Below are 20,900 nucleotides of genomic sequence, written 5' to 3' on the forward strand. Positions count from 1 at the left end.
TCTCTTTAAATGCATTTGAAAACGTTAGTACTTGTGAAATGTAAAACCAAAGGGAATAATTGTTGAAATTAGGGAAGGAGGAAAGGTGGACGGTTAAGGGTGTGCAAAAATCAAATTCAAATGAATAACTATAAAATTCGGTTTGATATTATTAAAAAAATTGCTTATTTGATTTGATTTGATTTCAAATATTAAAGATTGGTTAAGTTTTAGTACAAACCGAATTAAATCAAGAAAAATAATTAAAATGAATTGTTCGGTTTGATTTGAAAATTTTTTAATTTTTATTTTTGGTTTAATTTTAAAAACAGTAAAAATTTAATTCAATTTGGTTTGAACCGAATGCATATCCTGACAAACGGTCGCCTCTAAGTTGTCGCTCTTCAATTATATCCGATTAATCCTATATATAGTTTCTCTTTAAACATTGTATTCTATAAGTTTTTTAGTTAATTATTTTTATTTTATCTTATCTTTTTAAAAAAAATGGAAAAATAACAAAAATAATTGAAAACCAGTTAAACAACTTAAAACTTTATGTTCTAAAAAAGAATCATTTTTAATGTTATATATTTTTTACTTTATACCTAAAAATCCACTTTATAAGCTCCATTTTCATGAATGAATTAGAGATGTATGAGCAGTATATCTTTGAAGTATTTTATATGTATTTTCCATGTACTTCTAACAGACAAAAAGAAATATAATTTTTTTGGAAATAGAATATATATTTTTAAAAATTAAATATTAGATAATTTTGTGGTTATCCTTTATTTTTTTAATAAATTAAATAAAATGGCCATAAGACATAGATTAAGCCCATTATGTAATTCCAACTTCATGTTGATTCGAAAAGACATTAGCCCATAAGCCCATACCCATGGTCTTGAACCCTCGTAGCTGTGAAGCCGCCCATGTGTGAACACATAATCTTGGTGTTCTATCTCATTGATAAATCAGCTTTTCAAGCATGCAACATTTGAAGTTTGAAACAAATTAAAGTGTAGCAGCCAAGAAAAGAAAATTGAATTACTAACTTAGAATTTTCTAGGTAGAATTCCAAAATCTCATTCTTTACAATTACTGATTCCTTTTCTACACAAATATGTATATAAATCAGCTTCATGCAAACTATAAAAACCAGTATTTCATTAATAAATCTTCTTCTATTCAAAATTTGTTAAAAATCAATATATAGTATTTGATCAAGAATATTATTATAATGGGTGTATCAACTTTCACACAAGAATTCAACTCCCCGGTGGCTCCGTCGCGTATGTTTAAGGCTTTAATTCTTGATTCCAACATTTTAATTCCAAAACTGTTGCCTCAGTTCATTGAAAGTGTTGATGTAATTCAAGGTGGTGATGGTTGTGCTACCATTGAACAAGTCAACTTCACTCCAAGTTAGTTTAGCACCTACTCGCTCATATTTTTATTTGAACATTAGATTTTTGCACTAACAAAGATTCATTCTATTTTATTTTGATTATGGAGCTTTAATTTGTTTCAATTTGAAAATAAAAGTTTAAAATTATAAACGAACTAAATGATTTAATACTTTTATGACGCATTAAATTTATGTGATCACGTTATAAAAATATGATGAATAGTCACATCTATGACATATGTAGCCATTTATCACAAAAAGTACACATGCACTAAAATTACGTACACGCACATGGGTTGAATGAGGTGTACGGACAAAAAAAATTACTTTTAAATCTAGTTTTGAACAAGAATCGCTTATTTTAAATGGAATTGTTGATTCTGAAATGAAACCGACAGTTTCTATTTCAAAAAATACAGAATCGGTCTGAAACTGTCTGGCATGTGGTTTCAGGCCGAGTTTGACTGGTGCTGGTTTTTATCCGGTTTAGTTCGGAATTGATTTGTGGCAAGAGCTAATAACATGTATTACAATTTTCTAGTGACTTTTTTTAGTATAAAAAAAAAAGTTGTTGCACAATGACATGGTTAGATTTGATTGACAGGGAGACATAAGTTGGCTTCAAATCATTAAAAAAAATCTCAATGTTAATAATTTTGAAGTTCAATGTCTAAATTAAAATAAAATATGACCAAAATGCAATAAAATAAAAGTTAAGTGATGCATAAATTTAATATCTTTAGATTTCTCTTTATAGTTTGTTGATTTTGAGGTTTATACATGCAGCTAGTGAATTCAAGTACATGAAGAACAGAATTGAGGAGCTAGACAAAGACAAGCTTGTATGCAAATATACTCTAATTGAAGGAGGCCCACTTGGGAATAAGCTTCAATCTATTGCTTATGAGGTCAAATTTGAGGCAGCAAATGATGGAGGATCCATTTGTAAATCACAAGCAACTATATTACAATTGGAGATTTTACTTTTCAAGAAGAAAATATTGAAGATGGCAAGGCCAAAGCTGTCGGAATATTTAAAGTTGTTGAAGCTTACCTCTTGTATAACCCTCAAGTCTATGCTTGATATGCTTAATTATAAGCTTTTTATGCACTTCTACAACTATTCATCATTACTTCCAAAAAATGGAAATAGAAGCTATTCTTTATTGTTTTTGTTTATTTTGGTTTTGACTTAAATATCAATTTGCCATCGGAATTTGTACGGAATAAGCAATTAATACCAAAATTAATTTTATTTTTATCGATTAGTAATTTTTATCCATTAGCTCAATTATACTATACAATAACCAAATCATTTTATTCCACAGTAAACCATTAATAAGAAGTACTGATCACATACTCTACTGATTTCATGCCTAACTGTTTCCATACTCATCAGCCAACCTACAGCTCCTACCATTTCTAATATCACCGCCGAATTGCGGTTCAGTTGCAGAATTATCCACCGTTTCCTTACGACATATTGCGAACGACTAGATCCGGCAAACAATCATTCAAACTGTTCCTGCAAAACATAATAATTGACTAAATAAATTTGAAGTTCTTCATCTCATCACCCAGTTTTTTTGTAACCAATTGTATGTATCTTTCAAGAAAGAAACCATTCAGAACTACTAATTACTACATATGTAATCTTGATACGATATACTATGACTAAATTCATTTTCTTGTTTAAAAATCTGTAAAGAACAACCAAAACATAAATTATTCTAAAGAATCTAATTAATTAAACATTCTTGAAAATACCCAAGAATCTCTGAGATACTAAAAGAAGGCGAGAAATCAGAAAACGTACAATGGAATGTCGAAATCGGGACGGGGAAACCACTGAGAATGAAACCTGATCCGATTAGTATGCGTTACGAAATCATTATAAAGAAACACAGTGTAACCATTAGGACCTCCGTTTCCAACAAGCCAGCCCAACAGCCAATTACCCTGAACATAAGCATCCACCATATCATTATCCAGAAATACCCTGTCATTCAACTCCGGCGGAGTAGGCCTCATGTTGGCTATGTGAACTTTCTCGGTCACCGGCAGTGAAAGGTACTGTACTGTGTAGTGCTGGTGATCTTCTCCGACTGCTTCAACAATTCTTGCTGGGAAGAATACTTCATCGTCTACGTTTATCTCAATCGTATCATTCTGGTGATAGAATTGGTGGGGATAAGGATCATTCATTTTCTTGAAAAGTTGAAGAATTAATGGGATGTTCAAGAAATACAAATTAGGGTTTATCTTAATCTTGAAACTGTGGTCACTGCCTTGAAAATTTTCTTGATCTTGAACCTGCTTAAGCGAAGAACCAACTGATATATACATTCAACGGTTCTAATAGCCATCAGATTGATTGTATTAAGATGGATGGTCGACACGTGTGCTTTTCTTGCGTCTTTGTTAGTTGCTGGAAGTTTATTTGTAGAACAAAAAAAACCGTTATCAAGAATTGTGTTTGGCAGTGTCGCTTTACGTATTTCACACGTGACTCGTAATGTGACTCGTCAATCTATATTTTACTACTCCTTAATTATGTATTATAAAAATATTAAAAATAAATAGTATATTATTTTCTATTAATATTATAATTTTTGATTTAATATACGCATTCGTTGTAAGAAGTTATAATTTAAATTAATCACGTTGCACCATAAAGAAAAAAAGAGGATTTTTGAATTATAGAACGGCTTTTTTATTGAGGGCAAAAAAGCTTATATTTTTTCCTTAGGCCTAATTACTTAAAAACCACTTACCTTGTAATTTTTTTCATTTATACCACGATTTAGGAAAATTTTCAATTGTACCCTATTTTCGATTTTTATGTTTCGTTTGTACCCCAAGAGTAAATTTTTTTGATTATTTAATTAATTTGAAGATGAAAATATTTAAAACAAAATACATAAATGATTAACATTAACATTTTATTAGAATATAGGTTAAAAATGAAGGACTAATTTAAACTCTTTTTTAAAAGAAAATTAAGTCAGTTCAACTCATTAGGGTAGAGATGAAACATAAAAAATAAAAATAGAGTACAATTGAAAATTTTTCTAGGTCATGGTATAAATGAAAAAAAATTATAAGGTGGGTGGTTTTTAAATAATTAAGCCTTTCCCTTACAACCCAAAGTTGCATAGTTTGCAACATAAAGAAAGTTGAAATAATAATGGCGTATTAGGATTATGAACTCATAATTGTAATTGTATTAAGATTGGGAACTCACAATAGTAATTGTATTAAGATCGTTTAATTTCAATTGTATTAAGATTGTTTAATTTCAATTGTATTAAGATTAGGAACTCACAATAGTAATTGTATTAGGATTACATACTAAAAATTAAATTGGAGATAATTTAACTATCTATTCTAATTAGAACTTTAATTATAATAGTGATTAATTAAATAACTAATTAGTTAATGACTATAAAACCTTTATTTAGTAGTAAACTGAAAAGGATTATTCAGTAAATTTGTCTGTCTCCCCCCCCATCCGTGCTTTTATATATAGTATAGATGTAATGGGTTCGCGCCATGTGTCCCAAAAAAAAAGTTAAAGGCTAAATTCTCATATATGAAATGTTGGATATGAATGAATAAATCTTCAACAATTTTAAGTGAAATATTTTAAACGGAAATGGTGAATATTGCAAAAATAGTTATCAGATAGGATTTTCTAACCACTATTTCCACCAATTACATTTACGGTTTGCATATTAAAATTTAATCTATAAAAGTCGAAACTAAATTAAGGACGTACTTTAATACTACATACTCTGACATCTTTATCATTATTAGAGGAGGACCTCTAATAATCATTTCCCAAAATTATATCTCCAAGTTTTAAACAGCTCCATATATGAGTACGGTTCGAACCCGCGACCTCACTAAGACAATAGAACGCTTTACCAACTTGAAGTTTATGTATGTACTTAATTTAATAATACATAATGTGTTAAAAGAACAAAGATATTGTAGAATAACCAAATCATTTTACTCCATAGTATACCATTAATAAAAAGTACTAATCACATAACCACTAATTAAATGCAATTTCAAAGGTGTCATAACACAATTTCATACCTAAACTATCCATACTTTTTTTATGAATTAAACCATCCATACTTAACAGTCGATCTATATTAATACCATATTAAAATTAGGGTTTTTATGCCAGTAATTATATAATGAGCCTTAAAGCACTACTCATACAATTCCCAAATACATTTCTAATATAGCGCCGAAATGCAATTCAGTTGCAGAATCATCGACCGTTTCCTTACGACATATTGCGAACGATTAGATCCGGTAAACGATCATTCATTCTGTGCCTGCAAAACATAATCGATAAATAAATAAATTTGATGTTCTTAATCTTATCACCCAGTTTTTTTGTACCCAATTAATTACATGAGTCATTCAAAAAACTATTCAAAAGTACTATAATACCTCTAATAATCATTTCAAAACACCATCAAGAAAAAGAACTCAATATGTTAATTCCCCCCAAAACATAATTTATTTTAAAGAATCTAATTAAACAATGAACTCTCTCGGTAATACATTTCTTGAAATTAAAGATCCAAGAACATCTGAGATACTAAATAACTCAGAGCAACAAATCAAGAATCAAAAAGAAATCAAATAAAAGAACGCGAGAAATCAGAAAACATACCACGGAATATCAAAATCGGGGAGGGGAGACCACTGAGAATGAAACCTGATCCGATTAGTATCCAGTACTAAATCATTATAAAGAATCACAGTGTACTTATTAGGACCAGCTCCGTTTCCTGCAAGCCAGCCACGCAGCCAATTACCGTAATAATAAGCATCCACCATATCATTCTCCAGAAATAACCTATCGTTCAACTCCGGCGGAGTAGGCCTCATATCGGCTATGTGAACTTTCTCGGTCATTGGCAGTGCAAGGTACTGTACTCTGTAGTACTGGTGGTCTTCTCCGACTGCTTCAAGAATTGTTGCTGGGCAGTATACTTCATCGTCTACGTTTATCTCAATCGTATCATTCTGGTGATAGATCTGGTGTGGATAATTCATTTTCTTGAAAAGTTGAAGAAATAAAGAAAGAAACTATTGGGATATTATGGGATTTTGAAGGGGAAAAAATTAGGGTTTAGGGTTTTCTCCAAGAAATGAAGTGAAAATTAAGCTTTTTCCATTGTTGATCTTGAACCCTTAACCAACTGATATATACATTCAGGGGTTGTAATAGCCATCAGATTGATAGTATTAAGATGGATGGTTGACACGTGTGTTTTTCTTGCTTCTTGTTAGTTACTTTTGCTTGTGAATTAGTTTTCCCGCCAACTTATTAATGCTGACTCAGCATAATTAAATTTTCCTTCCTTTTATTTGTTTTCCATTGAGTTGCAATTTGGAAATATAAATGTGCGGGATTTGCTTTATTATAGAGAATTGTTGTATTAGAAGCTAAATCGCAATATGCATTACATATGGAAAAATAACATTTGCAAGTTGGAAGGGCCAAATCGTAATATATAATAAATTTCTTGATTAATTTGGATATATTTTGAAAGTTAAGGGGGCGTGAAAACCACCCGAGTCATTGGTCATTTACTTCCTTTAATTCCTCCTAGCTTTACCTATATTTAGTAAGATTATTTCTAGTTAATTCTAATGTTTTTTTTTCAACATTTGAAAGAGAGGAAAAATAGGGTAAAAAAACTGTTTTACAACCATATATCATCAATAAATAAATAACAGCCTCACAAATCATTAATATTTTCCCTTTATAAATCAAATTCCTTTATTTCAATTCTCAACAACAAAAGAAAAAAAAATGGCCAAATCTATTAACAATATAATCTTCCTAGCATCTGCTATTTGTTTCTTGTCTTTCCTTGGATTAGCCTATGGAAATTCTCACTTCGTCGTAGAGGGGAAAATTTATTGCGACACTTGCCGTATCCAATTCATAACCAAGCTCACTACGTATCTAAAAGGTATATTCATAACCAAACTCACCAACTTTTATTCGTTGACAAATCAAAATGCCGAGCTAAAGAAAAATAACGTGGGCATTATAATATACAGTTACATCAGCATTTTTGTTGTTGTATGATTGATCAATGTTCCAATTTGTAAAAAAATGAAAATTGATAATTGATATTGTCAAGTTTTAAAATTTGTGTTATAATTGCAAGAGTGTTTATCCCATGCATTGGTTGTGCCATGTCATAATTACAACAAGCCAATGAGAATTTGCGATAGGGAATCTTTCATTTATTACTTAATTTTTTTATTATGAATTTTTCCACATGGCTAACGCATCATTGGTTTGTTGCACAAATGACATGGCGCAACGGTTGCGTGCAATAATTTTTCTAATTGCAAATCACGCTAAAATTCGTGATTTAATTTACAATTAGCTTTTATTAACTAAAACTATTAGATTTATGATATTGTCAAATATGATTCGACTATTAATATTTTATATGCCAGGCGCCAAAGTGCGGTTGGAGTGCATGGAGCGAGAAGGCGGAGCTATAACTTTTAGTGCCGAAGCAGAAACTGACGCCACCGGAGCATACCAAATTCCGGTGGTCGGGGATCATGAGGAGGAGATTTGCAAGATTACACTGTTGAGTTCTCCGGATGCTGATTGTAATGAAATAAAGAAAGATCCATGGGCCAAGAAAGCAGCTCAAATTACTCTCACAAGTAACAATGGCATTGCTAGTTCGGTTCGGGCCGCTAACCCTATCGGATTCATGAAGAAGCAAGCTCTGCCTGAATGCATTGGAGTTCTCAGAGATATGGGATTCAATGCCCATGGCGTTATGCCATGAGCCTAAGTGTTCATTGTTTTTTAATTAAATAAACTATCTTATTTTTTAATATTTGTTATTGTAAATCCGCAAGAACAGCAATTTCGATTTTCTTGGTGAAGAGTTTGTTATTTTGTTCAAGTGAATGTAATTCGGGTGCTTTTCTTTTGTTGTTTTTGAGAAAATTTTCAAGAAATTAAAACTTTTGAATTACGTATGTTTCTTTCAGTATATGCACGAACACAAATACAGAAAAACGGAATACTTAAATACAAATATATGGTAAAACAATGTTATTTACAGTTTTTCATGTTCATAATTCCGGAACCAAGCCGTTGATTCAATCAAATGACCATACAACTTAGCTTTTGGTTGAGGGATGGATCTTTAAGCAAGAAAATGACTTGAGTTTGTAGTATTGGGAACAAATTAAATTAGTACTTTTAGAATGGTTCTTGTAGAATATCCAATTACATTCTCTGATCTGTTTTTATTAACTGTTTCTTGGAGATTGTTCAAGAATTTTATAGATTCTTTGTGTTTTGGGTTTTTTTGGAGTTAAATAGGTTAACAGTAGACAATTTGTATAATCAGCATGTCTAACAAATTTTAAAATGTTAACTATATTATACAGAGAGAGAATATGATATGAAAATTCTACTTTATTTACGTAGATCTAATTTGAATCGTTAAACATTTTCATTTTTTTAGATGAATAAACTCCACACATACTTAACTTATATTAATCAAATATTCTAAAAATACTAATAATTTACTCTAAATTCTATGTTCATTTCAAAAGATCTATTTGCAAAATTTATCTTGATAGAATTGTTTACCAAATTATTACATAATATATGTACAGTAAAATCAAGGCGCTGTAAATGAATCTCTCAATTCATGACAATTCTTTTTTTTAGTTCATATAATTAAAAAGAAATTGATAAAAATGTAAGGATGAAACTGTCCTTAAAGTTTTTCTAATTTCATTGATTTTTCTAAAAGGAATATTTTCAAGTGTATATGCAACCTACTGGTCCAGCCAAATTTTTAAGGATTTTTCTTGTAAGAGTTCAAGCCTAACTCTACCATTTCCCCTACCGTCAAATTAAAGAAATACTCCCTCCGTCCCGTTTAAGAAGTCCCATATTCTATTTTGGGATGTCCCATTTAAAAAGTCCCATTGCTATTTTTAAAATATTTTTTCATTGAATACCCCATTTTACCCTTATTTTAGTTATCTTAAAAGAGTTCTATGGAAAATTCCACTATCATTAATAGGGGCAAAACATGAAAAAACATGAAAAGACAAGAATAATTAATGTTTTCTTAATCTGTGTGTAAAGTCAAATGAGAGTTTTAAAGTGGGACGGAGGGAGTAAAATGAATAAATGAAGCAATTGGACGGACTTTATTGGCACTATTTTTTAAGCACACCAAAATCGGGAATCTGCCCTTCGTTCAATCTCCATCAATCTTTATGACTACTATGAAAGGTGGGTTTGTGCTTTCCAACCCTAGCAAACAGCTCATACGGCACATAAACAACCGCTCAAATCAAAAACTCGCTAATTATTGATATTTATTTGGAAAAAAATATTAAAATCAACTAAATATTAATCAAATTTTAGTTCGAACTAGTCGAATCAACTGCCTAATCGGACTCGGACATTAATTTAATTATATATATCTTATATAATAATGTATATCTATAATATCTCTTTTTATACTAAACTTGAATTTAAATTTTTGATACAAATATGAGAATCAAATTCGATTTTCAATAATCTATCGTATTCGAACTCTAAACTTAAACTCCATTATTTTTAGCACGTATTTGAGTTGTTAAGGCATTCTTTTGACTTAAATAAAGTAGGCTTAATTCCTTAAAAAACCCCACCTTCCATTTTTTTTTCATTTATACCATGACCTTGCAAAAACAACATTTGTATCCAATTTTGAGTTTTTATGTTTCATCTCTACCCAAAAGTATTAAAATGTACTCTTTTTATTTGAAAAAGAGTTTAAAACAATCCTTCATTTTTAACTCGTATACTAATTAGATATTAATGTTATTAATAGTACAAAAATATTATTCAAAAAATTAAAAATAATAATAATTTTTTTAATTTTTTAAAAAAATATTTCCGAATTTGTTTTTAATTTTTTAATTTTTTAAAAATATTTCCAACAAAAAATTTAAAAATAATACTAAATTGTTTTAGTTTTTTATTATTTTATAAAATTAAAAAAATTAATTAATTATTTGGATGTATTTGATTATTTTTTAAGTTTAAAAATTTATTTGTATTTTTTAAAATAGAAAAGTATGTTTTAAATTTTCAAATGAAAAGAGTACAATTTAATGCTTTTGGATAGGGATGAAACATAAAAATCTAAAATTAGGTGCAAATGGTGTTTTTACAAGGTCGGATATAAACGAAGAAAAAATGCAAGATGAGAATTTTTTAAGGAATTAAGCCAATAACGTAATACGTTCAAACTATACTCATGTATGTAACCATTTAAAATTTGATGTTATCCCATAATTTGAACTCATTAACGATATCTCATGTACTATATACCAAAAAAAACACAATCAAATTCAAGCTAAATTTTGAATTTTGAATTTTAAATCAAATGAAACTCAAACTTGAACGTATTTCAATAAGCCTAGCCACCGATACATCTTATTTCATTTTTTAAAAGAAAATTACATTTTATTTCTTAACCACTCTTTATTTGTTTGTCATTTTTACTAGCTAAAGATCAGCTTTACTTGTGACAAAAGAACTCAATAGAGGATGTCCCAAAAGCTAACTAGATATGTTTTGACTGAACCATGAAACCATCAATACAACATAATCTACTGCTCTACCTTATCATTTAAAAAAAAAATCAATGGTCGGTTTTGGATACATAAACTCTTCAATTATAGAAATGGACATATCCATCCATGCTAAAGCAAAAAATTCCCTTGGCTCACCACAAAGTTTCTTATAAAAACACCGACCCTTTTCTTCAAGGCACAGCCTCTAAATCATGACTTGACAATGACTTGTTGATTGGTTATAATTATTAAACCACCTAATACTGCCATATGATCGATCTCCTTCCTTTTTTCTTTAGAGATGAAAAGGAGATTCCTTCCATGTCCCATACTTTTCTCTCTTTCAAATATTCCCTCCCTCATTTACTAATAAATGCCACCTATCGATTCTTTTTTCATACCCTCGACTCTCGAGACTTCTTGCCGGTCTATTTTCTTCGTCATTCTCCAATGATTCCAGAATTAGAGGTATGAATTCCTCCATAGGTTATCTTGTATTGTATTCGTAAGCATCTAATTGCGGTTTCTTCTCAAATGCAGAAGCCTAAAGTCACCGAGATACAAGTCCGAATGGACTGTAATGGGTGTGTGCAGAAGATCAAGAAAGCATTGCATGGCATCAATGGTAAGCAACGCAATTAGTAAGTAACGCAAATAGATAATCGATTTCATTCGGCTTCAATTTCTGAACGTACCTAAATTTCTGAAGTAGTGACTTTATTACCATTCTTGACAGGTATATATGATCTCTACATTGATTTCCCCCAGCAGAAGTTGACAATAATTGGATGGGCAGATCCAGAGAAAATAGTGAAGGCCATTAGAAAAACTAGAAAGATAGCTACTATATGTTCTCACACCGAGCCACCAGAGCCAGCACCTGAAGGAGGTGCACCACCACCAGCTGCTGAAGAAGCTAACCCTACCCCAGCAGAAACCCCACAAGCTGAAGCAGCACCACCTGCAGAGCCACCAAAAGACCCACCACAACCCGAAAATCCACCGCCCGAGGAAAAACCGACACCATCATCTGTAGCGGCGGAGACCAACGCAAACCAGCCTCCACAAAATCCCCATCCTAAAGACGTAGGCGAGGTTCATCTAATATACCATCACCCACCTGATTACGGTTACAGATACGGATATGGTCATAGTCATGTCGGTCAATGGAACAGATACCCTAATGGCCAAGGACTTCCGCCGGAGCCATCACAGCCAATTTATGTGACTCATAGCTACAACACATACAGACCATCACCATATGTCACTGAATACGAGCATATCCGGTCTCCACCACGGTATACAGCTCATAATCGGATGAGCCATTACAGTGACAATTATCATGAAAATTCTAGTAATGGAAGCATCACATCCATCTTCAGCGATGAAAATCCAAATGCATGTAGCATAGTATGAAAGGCCAAAAGGTGATGTGTAACAGAAGAGAGCTTGTGGAGACTAAAATAATAGAATCTGGTGGCAGTAATATTTCCTATTAAGCATGTGAAAATATGTTTCAGGGGAGAATGAGATTCTAAGCTTGTTAGTGCCGGAGGAATTGATTCTGCGTTCCACTTCTAAGCAAGCCGATAACACAAACCGCCTTCTATTCAATCCTATAAAAGAATTACTTGTATTCTACAACTATGTATCTCAGCCTTCCATTTTTGAAATTATCACTCCTGCTGTAACATGCATTATCTATAGAACTTGTTCCAAGTAGGGACGTTAAAAGGCTGAAAAATGTTTTCCTGGAAAGCCTTCCTAACTTTAAAGTTTCCAAGAAAGTCTGCTTTTCTAATCATGAATAGGGGTGTGCAAAATACGAATAAACCAAAAAACCGAACCGCACAAATTTGGTTAGGTTGAGCTTGATATTATTAAAACAAATCAGTTTTCCGGTTGGATTTGGTGTTTGAACATAAAAAAATTAAGTTAAGTTTTAATGTAAATCGAACAAAAAAAATTGACCAAACCGACCAGTTCGGTTCGGTTTGAAAAATAATAATTCTTTAGAACTTTAGTTCAGTTTGGTTAGAACCGAATGCACGCCCCTAAACGAGTGTCTAGTAACCAAAGTATTCAAGTTTTTCACTGTTATATAATTAAAACAAAAACTCAATGCTCATTGGACAAATTACTTAGCATTAGGATGCTGTGTAATTGTACCAATAGTACAATGTCACAGAATTACAGAAGGCCGTCAATTTCCGAAATACTGTAACAAATATGGTACTTGTAAAATTGAGAATCGCTACCGTTATCACATAATGACATTGGAGACCAAAAGCTAAAGGGTTACTTATCAGTACACTATTAAACGCGACACCGGAATAAAGGCTCTAGACGGACAAAATTTCTTGCCATTTCCAGGTTAAGATGACTATAGTCTATATCCCATATTCTTGCACTTGTATAAAAACTATAGGCAACACATAAATTTAAAATAAAGAAGCCAACCCACTGATAACTATAGTTTAAATTCATAACGAAAGGGATGAGCAAGTGAAAATAAGCATGGAAAGGAGAACAGTATTGATGCACCGTAGGGAGGATAAAAGCTCTCGGTTATATATCCCAGAATCTGTGGACGGGTTAATGAAAAAATTGAAGCTTCCCCGAATAATATTCCGCTAGGAAACTGATCTATCAATCTGCGAAAGCATAAATAAACCAATAAGTCCAACTAATAAAAGCATATTATAATTTCTGAAACAACTGACAGAATGCATGCTACAAGAAAACAATAACAGTATGTACCCTACCAATAATTAACTAGGAATTCTACAGAGAGTTATTAACTTAGTATATCTTACTAAAGCAATTTACAATCCCCATCCAGAAACAAATATTTATAATGTGGACGCCGCACCTTAATATGGCTGAAATCAACTATATCCTTCATTTTTACCTTAAGCTGGACCCATCCAGACGCAAAATTACAGATCCCCTCAATTCAAATATACAGTTTCCGACTCCTATAACGAGAAGTTATTGAACATCACCTACCATGAGTATGAGGAACAACACTCTTCAAATTCCCAAATCTTTATCAAAACAATACATGTAGGATAGAACTTTAAAACACTATCATCGTGCGATATTTTACTCCTAATTGCAAAAGATTAGATATCAGATGATACATGTAATCATATACTGGTCTGAGGAAAATGTAAACCTGGTACAGAGATTTTCCTTCTAGTTATTATCATCGCTACTTAGTTGGGACTCATCGTCATCTTCTCTATAAAGATGCTCTTCAACATTGTCTTCATCGTCATCTTCACTATCATCCATTTGGTGATCATGCACCAGAACATGAGTTTTATTTAGGGCAGCTTTGTCGATCTGCCCAGCAGGGGAAAACAGAGAAATGAACAAACAAATATGAATAGAGCAACGTCAAAACAACTAAAGCAACGTTGAGAAGTTATTAACCTGTGCAGTTACAATCTGCAAACGGCCTGATAATTGCAATAAAGATTGAATAGCCACCCCCCTAGATTTGGTGAGCTAAAAAAGAAATAATCAATTTTATAATGTCAGGAAAGGAAAAGTGTAGCTGAACAACCCAAGACCATGTCAAGTTCATAATTATGATGCAGTAAAAAAACCATGTAAAAAGCAACTGTTTTATATAATTATCGGTTTCACGTCAATTTACCTTAAATAAAGAATTAAGCATCTGGGTTTCTGATCTGTCCTGGGCCATAATATGGTGGCCGTGATTGACCAATATAGAATAGATCCATGGAAGAACATACTTTCCACTACAAGACCTGTTTGAAGTAGCCAGATTTTCAATTTCAACCAATATTAGCATATTCAAGACCAGCTAATAATTCATATGAAACAAAACATAAGACAACCAGCTGTGCTGAAGTATTAGCTCCCATTACATGGTAGCCAGCAAGATGAAATAATTAATATAAAACAAAAATCACAAATTTAGAGCTCCGTGGCCAAAAAAAATGTAAAAAATAAGACGCTAGGCGACACAATCATAGAAGAGTGAATGTAAAACCTGGATTGCCATTTGGTCACCAACGCTTCCAGTAACTTGGATGCGTTGCTAGGTTCCATCGACAAAACAGCTGCCCTCATCTAATAAAGATTAAACAGAAAATAATACAAATGTAGCATACGAGTGGATCAAAAAAAAAAAAGGGAGGCGGCTAATTGCAAGAGTGAAACTAAAATAACAAGAAACTCTCCAGTCGGTGAAGAACAAACCTTCTTTTGTGGAATATTACTTTCAAGATCAATACTGCTAAGGATTGTACTATCGTCATTACTGCCAAGTATTTTTAATAATCTCAACTGCTTCTCCATAGAAGTTGTAGCAGAATCAATTTGTAAATGGCCATCTACAGAGACCAGAATACTTACGTAAATAGAAATCTCAAGAAGTTAAACAACAGTTACAAAAGAGTATCTCAAGCACAACTTTTCAAATAACTTCTGTCAGCCGGGGAAACATGACAATACTAAGTTACTTAACTAACTTCATCATGTTACACAACTTATACAGATGTCCAGTCATGAAAATTTCTAATACTGAAAACCAAATGCAACTTATTCCCTCTAGTGTAAACAGGGGTTCCCTTGTATATGTCTTCAGAAGACGGGCTATATGACTATATCCATATCATCTCATATAAATAAGCGTATATGATCGACAGAATCAAAATATTTGCGCACAGTATAAATTGATAGGAATTACAAATAAAAGACCAACAAATCCATTGAATTTAATATAATTAAGCACAAGTTAGAATCTCCAAAAGATAAGGAGAAGTACTTGATGAAAAAAATTAATCTAACAACAAATTGCATAAGCAAAGAAATCGCAGAGCGGAATTTTCAGCAAAACGGAAAAAATGGCTCGACATAGGTGGGTAATAAATGAAAAGAAGTACCTTTGTCCTCCATAGACTCAGGTTGGCTACTTGCATCCATCAAATCTGCCATGACATCATCAGTCTCGATGCTAACAGTTTTATCGCTCATCCTTTGCACGTGAAAATCTGAAACTTTTGGCATAGGAAGTGAGGCATCCTCCACATTTGCACGGTCTAGTGCAGTCACTGTTGATTCAGTAAAAAAAGTAATTAGCAAACAGTATGATCTTTACAGTCTCCAAATCACATAAAAATCGCATTCATTGGAAGAGAGCGACATCCCTTCTTAAATAAAATCATATCACGAAGAGAAATATTAGGAGAACACTGAAGATATAATTGTGGAGGGTCAATCACACACCAAACATATCCTCACTGTACTGTAATAAGAAAAACCCAGAGATCGAAGATGCTTAGGTATTGGAATAAACATCGGAGCATTAAAGAACATTGAAAGGAGGATATAGTTTCATCACAAGGACGAAGAATCTTTGAAGAACATGATCAAATGTTATCATGATTTTGAATACTAACAAGAGTATTAAGAGACATGAAAATTGGTCTTAATACAGTGTTGGAGAAGACATTGGTTGTTCAATTGGTGTGAATAGGAAGATCAGAGGGTGCCCATGAACATAGACTCCGCAAACTATCATAACATAAAAATTATTTATTATTAAAAGTTACCTTTGTTTCGTACATCTATCCCTTTCTTAGATTTAATTCTAGACCGGTTCATAGGTAGAAGAACTCCATCTTGAGAAATATCCAACTTCAAGTCCATGCCAGAATGCACTACTATTTTCTGAAACAAAGGTTTCACCAGCATGCCATAGGCAATAAACACATCTGTAGCCGTAGGTTTGGAAATGCCTTGTACTTTTGCAGCAAATATCATTGGTATTCCACCCTTTCGATTTCTGGAAAAATGATCATCGCTAGATAGTGCAATTTTTGTAGGTTTTGCATTTTGTAACTCCTCTATGCTTTTTCCATACCATGTATAACAAACACCAGTTACAGAAATTGCCAAGACACAGAGCCCTAAATCATCGACTTCCTCATTTTGGATGCACTTGCTATCAAGAAATACAGCAGGGTGCTCCATTGCAAGGACACAGCTCGCGGACTTCTTTTTGCCACCATCAGTTCTCCATAATGCAACATATCTTTCACCAACAGCAGACGAGATAATATACTTGCCATCTTCAGTGAAGATCATGGCACGAACAGCTCCCTATAAATCAGGAGAGATATTATCTATTAATTAAAAGTAAGCTAACAAGGAGTAGAATATGTGCAAGTACAATCTAATGCAGAACTGCATCAAAAAAAGTAAAAAGGAAAGCAAAATAGGTGTTATAAAAGAACCACAAAGATCAAGTTAGCACTCACTGGATGACCAGAAAATTTCTGTATCTTTTTGTGATCAGAACAATTGAAAATCTTCAACTGAGCCCCTGCAGTTGCTATGCTTTTCCCATCTAATGTGCATGAACAACACCAAGGGACAGCATCAGAAAACAATAAAGGTGACATTTTCACAAAGTACCCTGGAGCCACTCGGTTGAAAATCAACTTTCATCAAATATCAAAGGCAAAATAGAAAAATGTCAAACAATTTTCAAACTAAGCATGTAGGGTTATTTTTTGTCATCAAAATCTCCTCGAGCACCAAATCACAGAACTCCATTTTCTGCCTCTTGTAAGATGATTAAAGCAAAGAAGAAAGACAAGGACAGAAGGATAAATAAATTAGAGAATCAAACAGTTCTCACGCTTTGCATAATCATAACACCAGAATACCACAAATGCTGTGAAGAATAATACCGAGTGAAACAGATATAGAAGATATAGCCTTTGTGGAAGCTTTAAACTTCCCCAACATGTTTCCTGTTAGTGGATCAATTTTGCAACACATTCCATCAGCACCCGCAGTGTAAATGCATGAGTCACTTTCAGAAAATGAAATAGCACTAACACCCCTGCACATTAAGAAAAACCAGATTGAGCATCTAAATCACATAGCAACACTAAAACATACACAGAACTGAAAGTTTGAATTTCATTATAGTGAGACTGAAGTTTCTTATAGCTAAAATTAATACACTATTAAGCTCTAATATCTTATTCAAATAATAAAACTGGAACACCCAAATTTAAGCATATAATAACTGAACCAAAACTGGTCTTAAACTCTACATAGCAGAACAAAGAAACAATAATGGCAACAAGCAAAGGGAAATTCTATGGGTGTCGCAAGTAAACTTAACTGCACCTACAACCTTTTCTCTGTTCACAACAATTTAAAACATAAAAAGTAACTATGTAGGGAAGAACTAACCCAGGATGAGAATCAGAAACCATCCACTTCAATTGACCAGCAGAGACATCTAGTGCTAAAACATCACCACTTCCTGTTCCTAAAACCAGTATTGAACTTCCTAGCTTCCTTTTCCTCTTCAAGTAATCGTCATTTCAAGAAAAAAGTTAAAATTAGCAGCAATTAGACAACACAATGCAAGATGAGAAAAACGAAGGCCATTTTTTGCATAAAAAATTACCTTTCTATCCAAGGACAACCATTTCATACATGTATAATCAAGTGAAAGGTGACCTCTCTCAGGTCTAATATAGAAATGGTCATTGTTTGACGATGCTATATCTGCAAACTCAGTTTGCACCTGTCCTTTAATAGTGTCCCAAATCTGAGAAAAGGAAAGCATAACGAGTAAATTACAAGGTTAAGTAAAGAATGTTTACATCATAATACAGAAATATAAATTGGAGGTAGATTGACTATGACATTGTTTGGGATAAACCCTTTGCAAAAGTATAATTAAACTTAATTCTTACTTATGTCATCATTTCATTTCTGCATAGTTTTGTTCAGTTGAAGAAACTGCTCTTGAGCAAATATAATCAATGGAAACATGATAATTGGCTAAATAGAATTCAATTGAACTAAATTTGTGTATAACCTAAAAAAACAGGTAGTTGATAAGTCCATTATTCAAAATGAGAGTTTTTTTTTTTTTTTAGGAATTCAAAATGAGAGTTTTAAATACCTTTATGCGACCGTCTCCTGAACTGATTGCGAGATAGTCTAAAGCAGGACTAAATGCTGTTAAAATGTCTCCAATATTTGACGATGCCATTATCTTTATATATAGCCTGAAAATGAAAGTAAATAACAAAATACAGATTGAGTTCATGCTCATAATTTACATTTTATGCTTGACCAAGACTAGGCAGGAAACAGTTTTCTAAGTTTCAATAGCAGACAAATCAAATAAGCATCAGAAGAACACAAACACACTGAAAAGTCTATTAACAAAATTAGTAAGATAAAGAAGAAGAGAAATGTAAACAGACTAAGGGCTGTAATTGAGCCGAGCAGCGCTTCGAGGTGTCTATATAGATCCTTACATACAGTAAGTGTTCATGTTTATGTTCAGCTCCTTACATACACTGAGTGTCCATGCTCAGCTCGAGCAGGGTTCGAGCTATGGATATTGAGCTCGAGCTAAGTTCATTTATAATTTGTAATAATCATGTTCGGGCTTGAGCTAGGCTCATTTGGCACCTAAATGAAGGACGTACAAACCGAGCTCGACCTCGAACTCGGCTAGCTTAGCATCTAAACAACTGATATACGAACCGAGCTCGAACTCGGCTCGTTTAGCACCTAAATGAACAAGCAACGAACTGAGCTCGAGCTCGTTAAGAAACTAAATGAGCAAAATATGAACAACATCTAAATTTGCAAGAACCTGTTAAATTCGTCATTTTAGATAATAAAATAAATAAATAAATAAAGGAGAAACACAATCCCAGATTACCAGATTAAATAAGAAAATAAACATGAGAAATTACCAAGAGAAGGAAAAAAACTATGAAAGTGGAAGGAAGAGGAAGCGGAAAGGACGCACACGGCACTAGCAGTGGCGGAGGAACTGGAAGCGAAGCGGTGGAATGACCGGTGGCGGAAGCGGCGGCAGAGTGAGCAGAGGAAGAGGATGCTAATTTTGTTTTGTGTTTTGAGTGTATTGTGTGGGTTAGAGAAACGGCGAAGTAAAAAAATCAAATGGGACTTTTAACTTTTAGGAAGTAAGCAATTTACTCCCTCAATTTGTAATTAATAAATAATTAGCACATTAATTAAATTTGTGGGCTAATCGATCATAAAATTAATTATTATTCTTAATTAATTTTATTTCTACAATTTATCTATTCAATTTGTAAGTTAATTGTCTTTTCAATTGAAAATTTATTCACTCAACGTGTAAGTTAATTTGCAAAATTCAGTTAATTTATTATAATCTCCAATTTTATGACTGTTTTGCTTATAAAATTAATTTATTTAGTAATTGATTATTGCTTACAAATTGAAGTGACAAATTGCTACTTAAGTTGGACTTTTAATAACACTAGTATTGTTTTACGTGCTACGCACGTGGCTCGTAATGTAACATGTCAATAATTGTATATTTTTTAATTAATAATAGTTTAAACTAATAAAGTTTTTATATATTTTTAAGGGATAAGGGATAAATTATTATATTGAAAGTGTAATTAAAAAAAGTTTTTTGTTTATTTAATGCTCATCCTTTTTTTTTGTTCATTTGGTCCCTCGTAGCCATATGTATTTAACTTTATGATGAATTAATAACCACAAAAATATGTAAGTTTGATTTATGTAGCGTAAGGATATAAAATAGCTATTCATAAGAAATTGAATAATTTTTTTAATTTTTTTTAGAGTTTTAAGAGTTTTGATTAGAGAGAATTTCTGATATAATGGAATTTCTAATCTAATTATGATTTCGGTAGGTGGTTGTATATCTAATTCAAAGAGTTCATATTAATATTATAATTTATAAAATATATATTAATTATTATATGCAACGAATATAAAGCCAAAAAATAGACAAAAGTTATGGACCTAA

At 32.3% G+C, this 20,900-nt stretch overlaps 6 protein-coding genes and 1 pseudogene across 8 annotated transcripts in view; 4 read left to right on the forward strand and 3 right to left on the reverse strand.

Moving 5' to 3' along the window:
- Nucleotides 1–1,169: 1,169 nt before the first annotated feature.
- On the forward strand, nt 1,170–2,483 carry LOC126670087 (major allergen Pru ar 1-like; annotated as a pseudogene).
- Nucleotides 2,484–2,674: 191 nt separating this feature from the next.
- Nucleotides 2,675–3,783, reverse strand: LOC126667605 (protein AGENET DOMAIN (AGD)-CONTAINING P1-like). The gene is made up of 2 exons (XM_050360612.2): nt 3,207–3,783; nt 2,675–2,915 (listed from the first exon to the last, which is right to left on the reverse strand). Exons 1-2 carry the CDS (start codon nt 3,734–3,736, stop codon nt 2,864–2,866), a joined length of 582 nt encoding a protein of 193 aa, XP_050216569.1. The 5' UTR covers nt 3,737–3,783; the 3' UTR covers nt 2,675–2,863.
- The window catches only part of LOC126667604 (mediator of RNA polymerase II transcription subunit 20a-like), a 69,668-nt gene continuing 51,926 nt past the window's right edge, over nt 3,159–20,900 (forward strand). For both annotated transcript variants that reach the window (XM_056104757.1, XM_050360611.2), the window contains exon 1: nt 3,159–3,168. The gene's annotated coding sequence lies outside the window, so the exon portion shown is untranslated. The remainder of the gene's footprint in view (nt 3,169–20,900) is intronic.
- LOC126667607 (uncharacterized) lies at nt 5,420–6,599 on the reverse strand. Its single transcript, XM_050360614.2, has 2 exons — nt 6,084–6,599; nt 5,420–5,739 (listed from the first exon to the last, which is right to left on the reverse strand). Exons 1-2 carry the CDS (start codon nt 6,467–6,469, stop codon nt 5,688–5,690), a joined length of 438 nt encoding a protein of 145 aa, XP_050216571.1. The 5' UTR covers nt 6,470–6,599; the 3' UTR covers nt 5,420–5,687.
- LOC126667606 (olee1-like protein) lies at nt 7,204–8,433 on the forward strand. The gene is made up of 2 exons (XM_050360613.2): nt 7,204–7,395; nt 7,895–8,433. Exons 1-2 carry the CDS (start codon nt 7,233–7,235, stop codon nt 8,239–8,241), a joined length of 510 nt encoding a protein of 169 aa, XP_050216570.1. The 5' UTR covers nt 7,204–7,232; the 3' UTR covers nt 8,242–8,433.
- LOC126667601 (heavy metal-associated isoprenylated plant protein 35-like) lies at nt 11,204–12,818 on the forward strand. Its single transcript, XM_050360607.2, has 3 exons — nt 11,204–11,518; nt 11,591–11,675; nt 11,787–12,818. Exons 1-3 carry the CDS (start codon nt 11,321–11,323, stop codon nt 12,464–12,466), a joined length of 963 nt encoding a protein of 320 aa, XP_050216564.1. The 5' UTR covers nt 11,204–11,320; the 3' UTR covers nt 12,467–12,818.
- LOC126667597 (uncharacterized) lies at nt 13,258–20,028 on the reverse strand. 2 transcript variants are annotated; one of them, XM_050360604.2, is made up of 14 exons: nt 19,884–20,028; nt 19,020–19,125; nt 18,516–18,659; nt 18,296–18,411; nt 17,782–17,936; nt 17,347–17,435; nt 16,639–17,188; nt 15,970–16,137; nt 15,284–15,417; nt 15,075–15,154; nt 14,715–14,829; nt 14,489–14,563; nt 14,229–14,398; nt 13,258–13,704 (listed from the first exon to the last, which is right to left on the reverse strand). In XM_050360604.2, the coding sequence occupies exons 2-13, from the start codon at nt 19,107–19,109 to the stop codon at nt 14,249–14,251; spliced, it is 1,866 nt and encodes a 621-aa protein (XP_050216561.1). In that variant the 5' UTR covers nt 19,110–19,125; nt 19,884–20,028; the 3' UTR covers nt 13,258–13,704; nt 14,229–14,248. The 2 variants fall into 2 exon arrangements, with proteins under 2 accessions (XP_050216561.1, XP_050216560.1); XM_050360603.2 differs by having other exon boundaries at nt 19,828–20,028.

The sequence above is a fragment of the Mercurialis annua genome, linkage group LG2 (assembly GCF_937616625.2).
Source record: "Mercurialis annua linkage group LG2, ddMerAnnu1.2, whole genome shotgun sequence".
Lineage (NCBI taxonomy): Eukaryota > Viridiplantae > Streptophyta > Magnoliopsida > Malpighiales > Euphorbiaceae > Mercurialis > Mercurialis annua.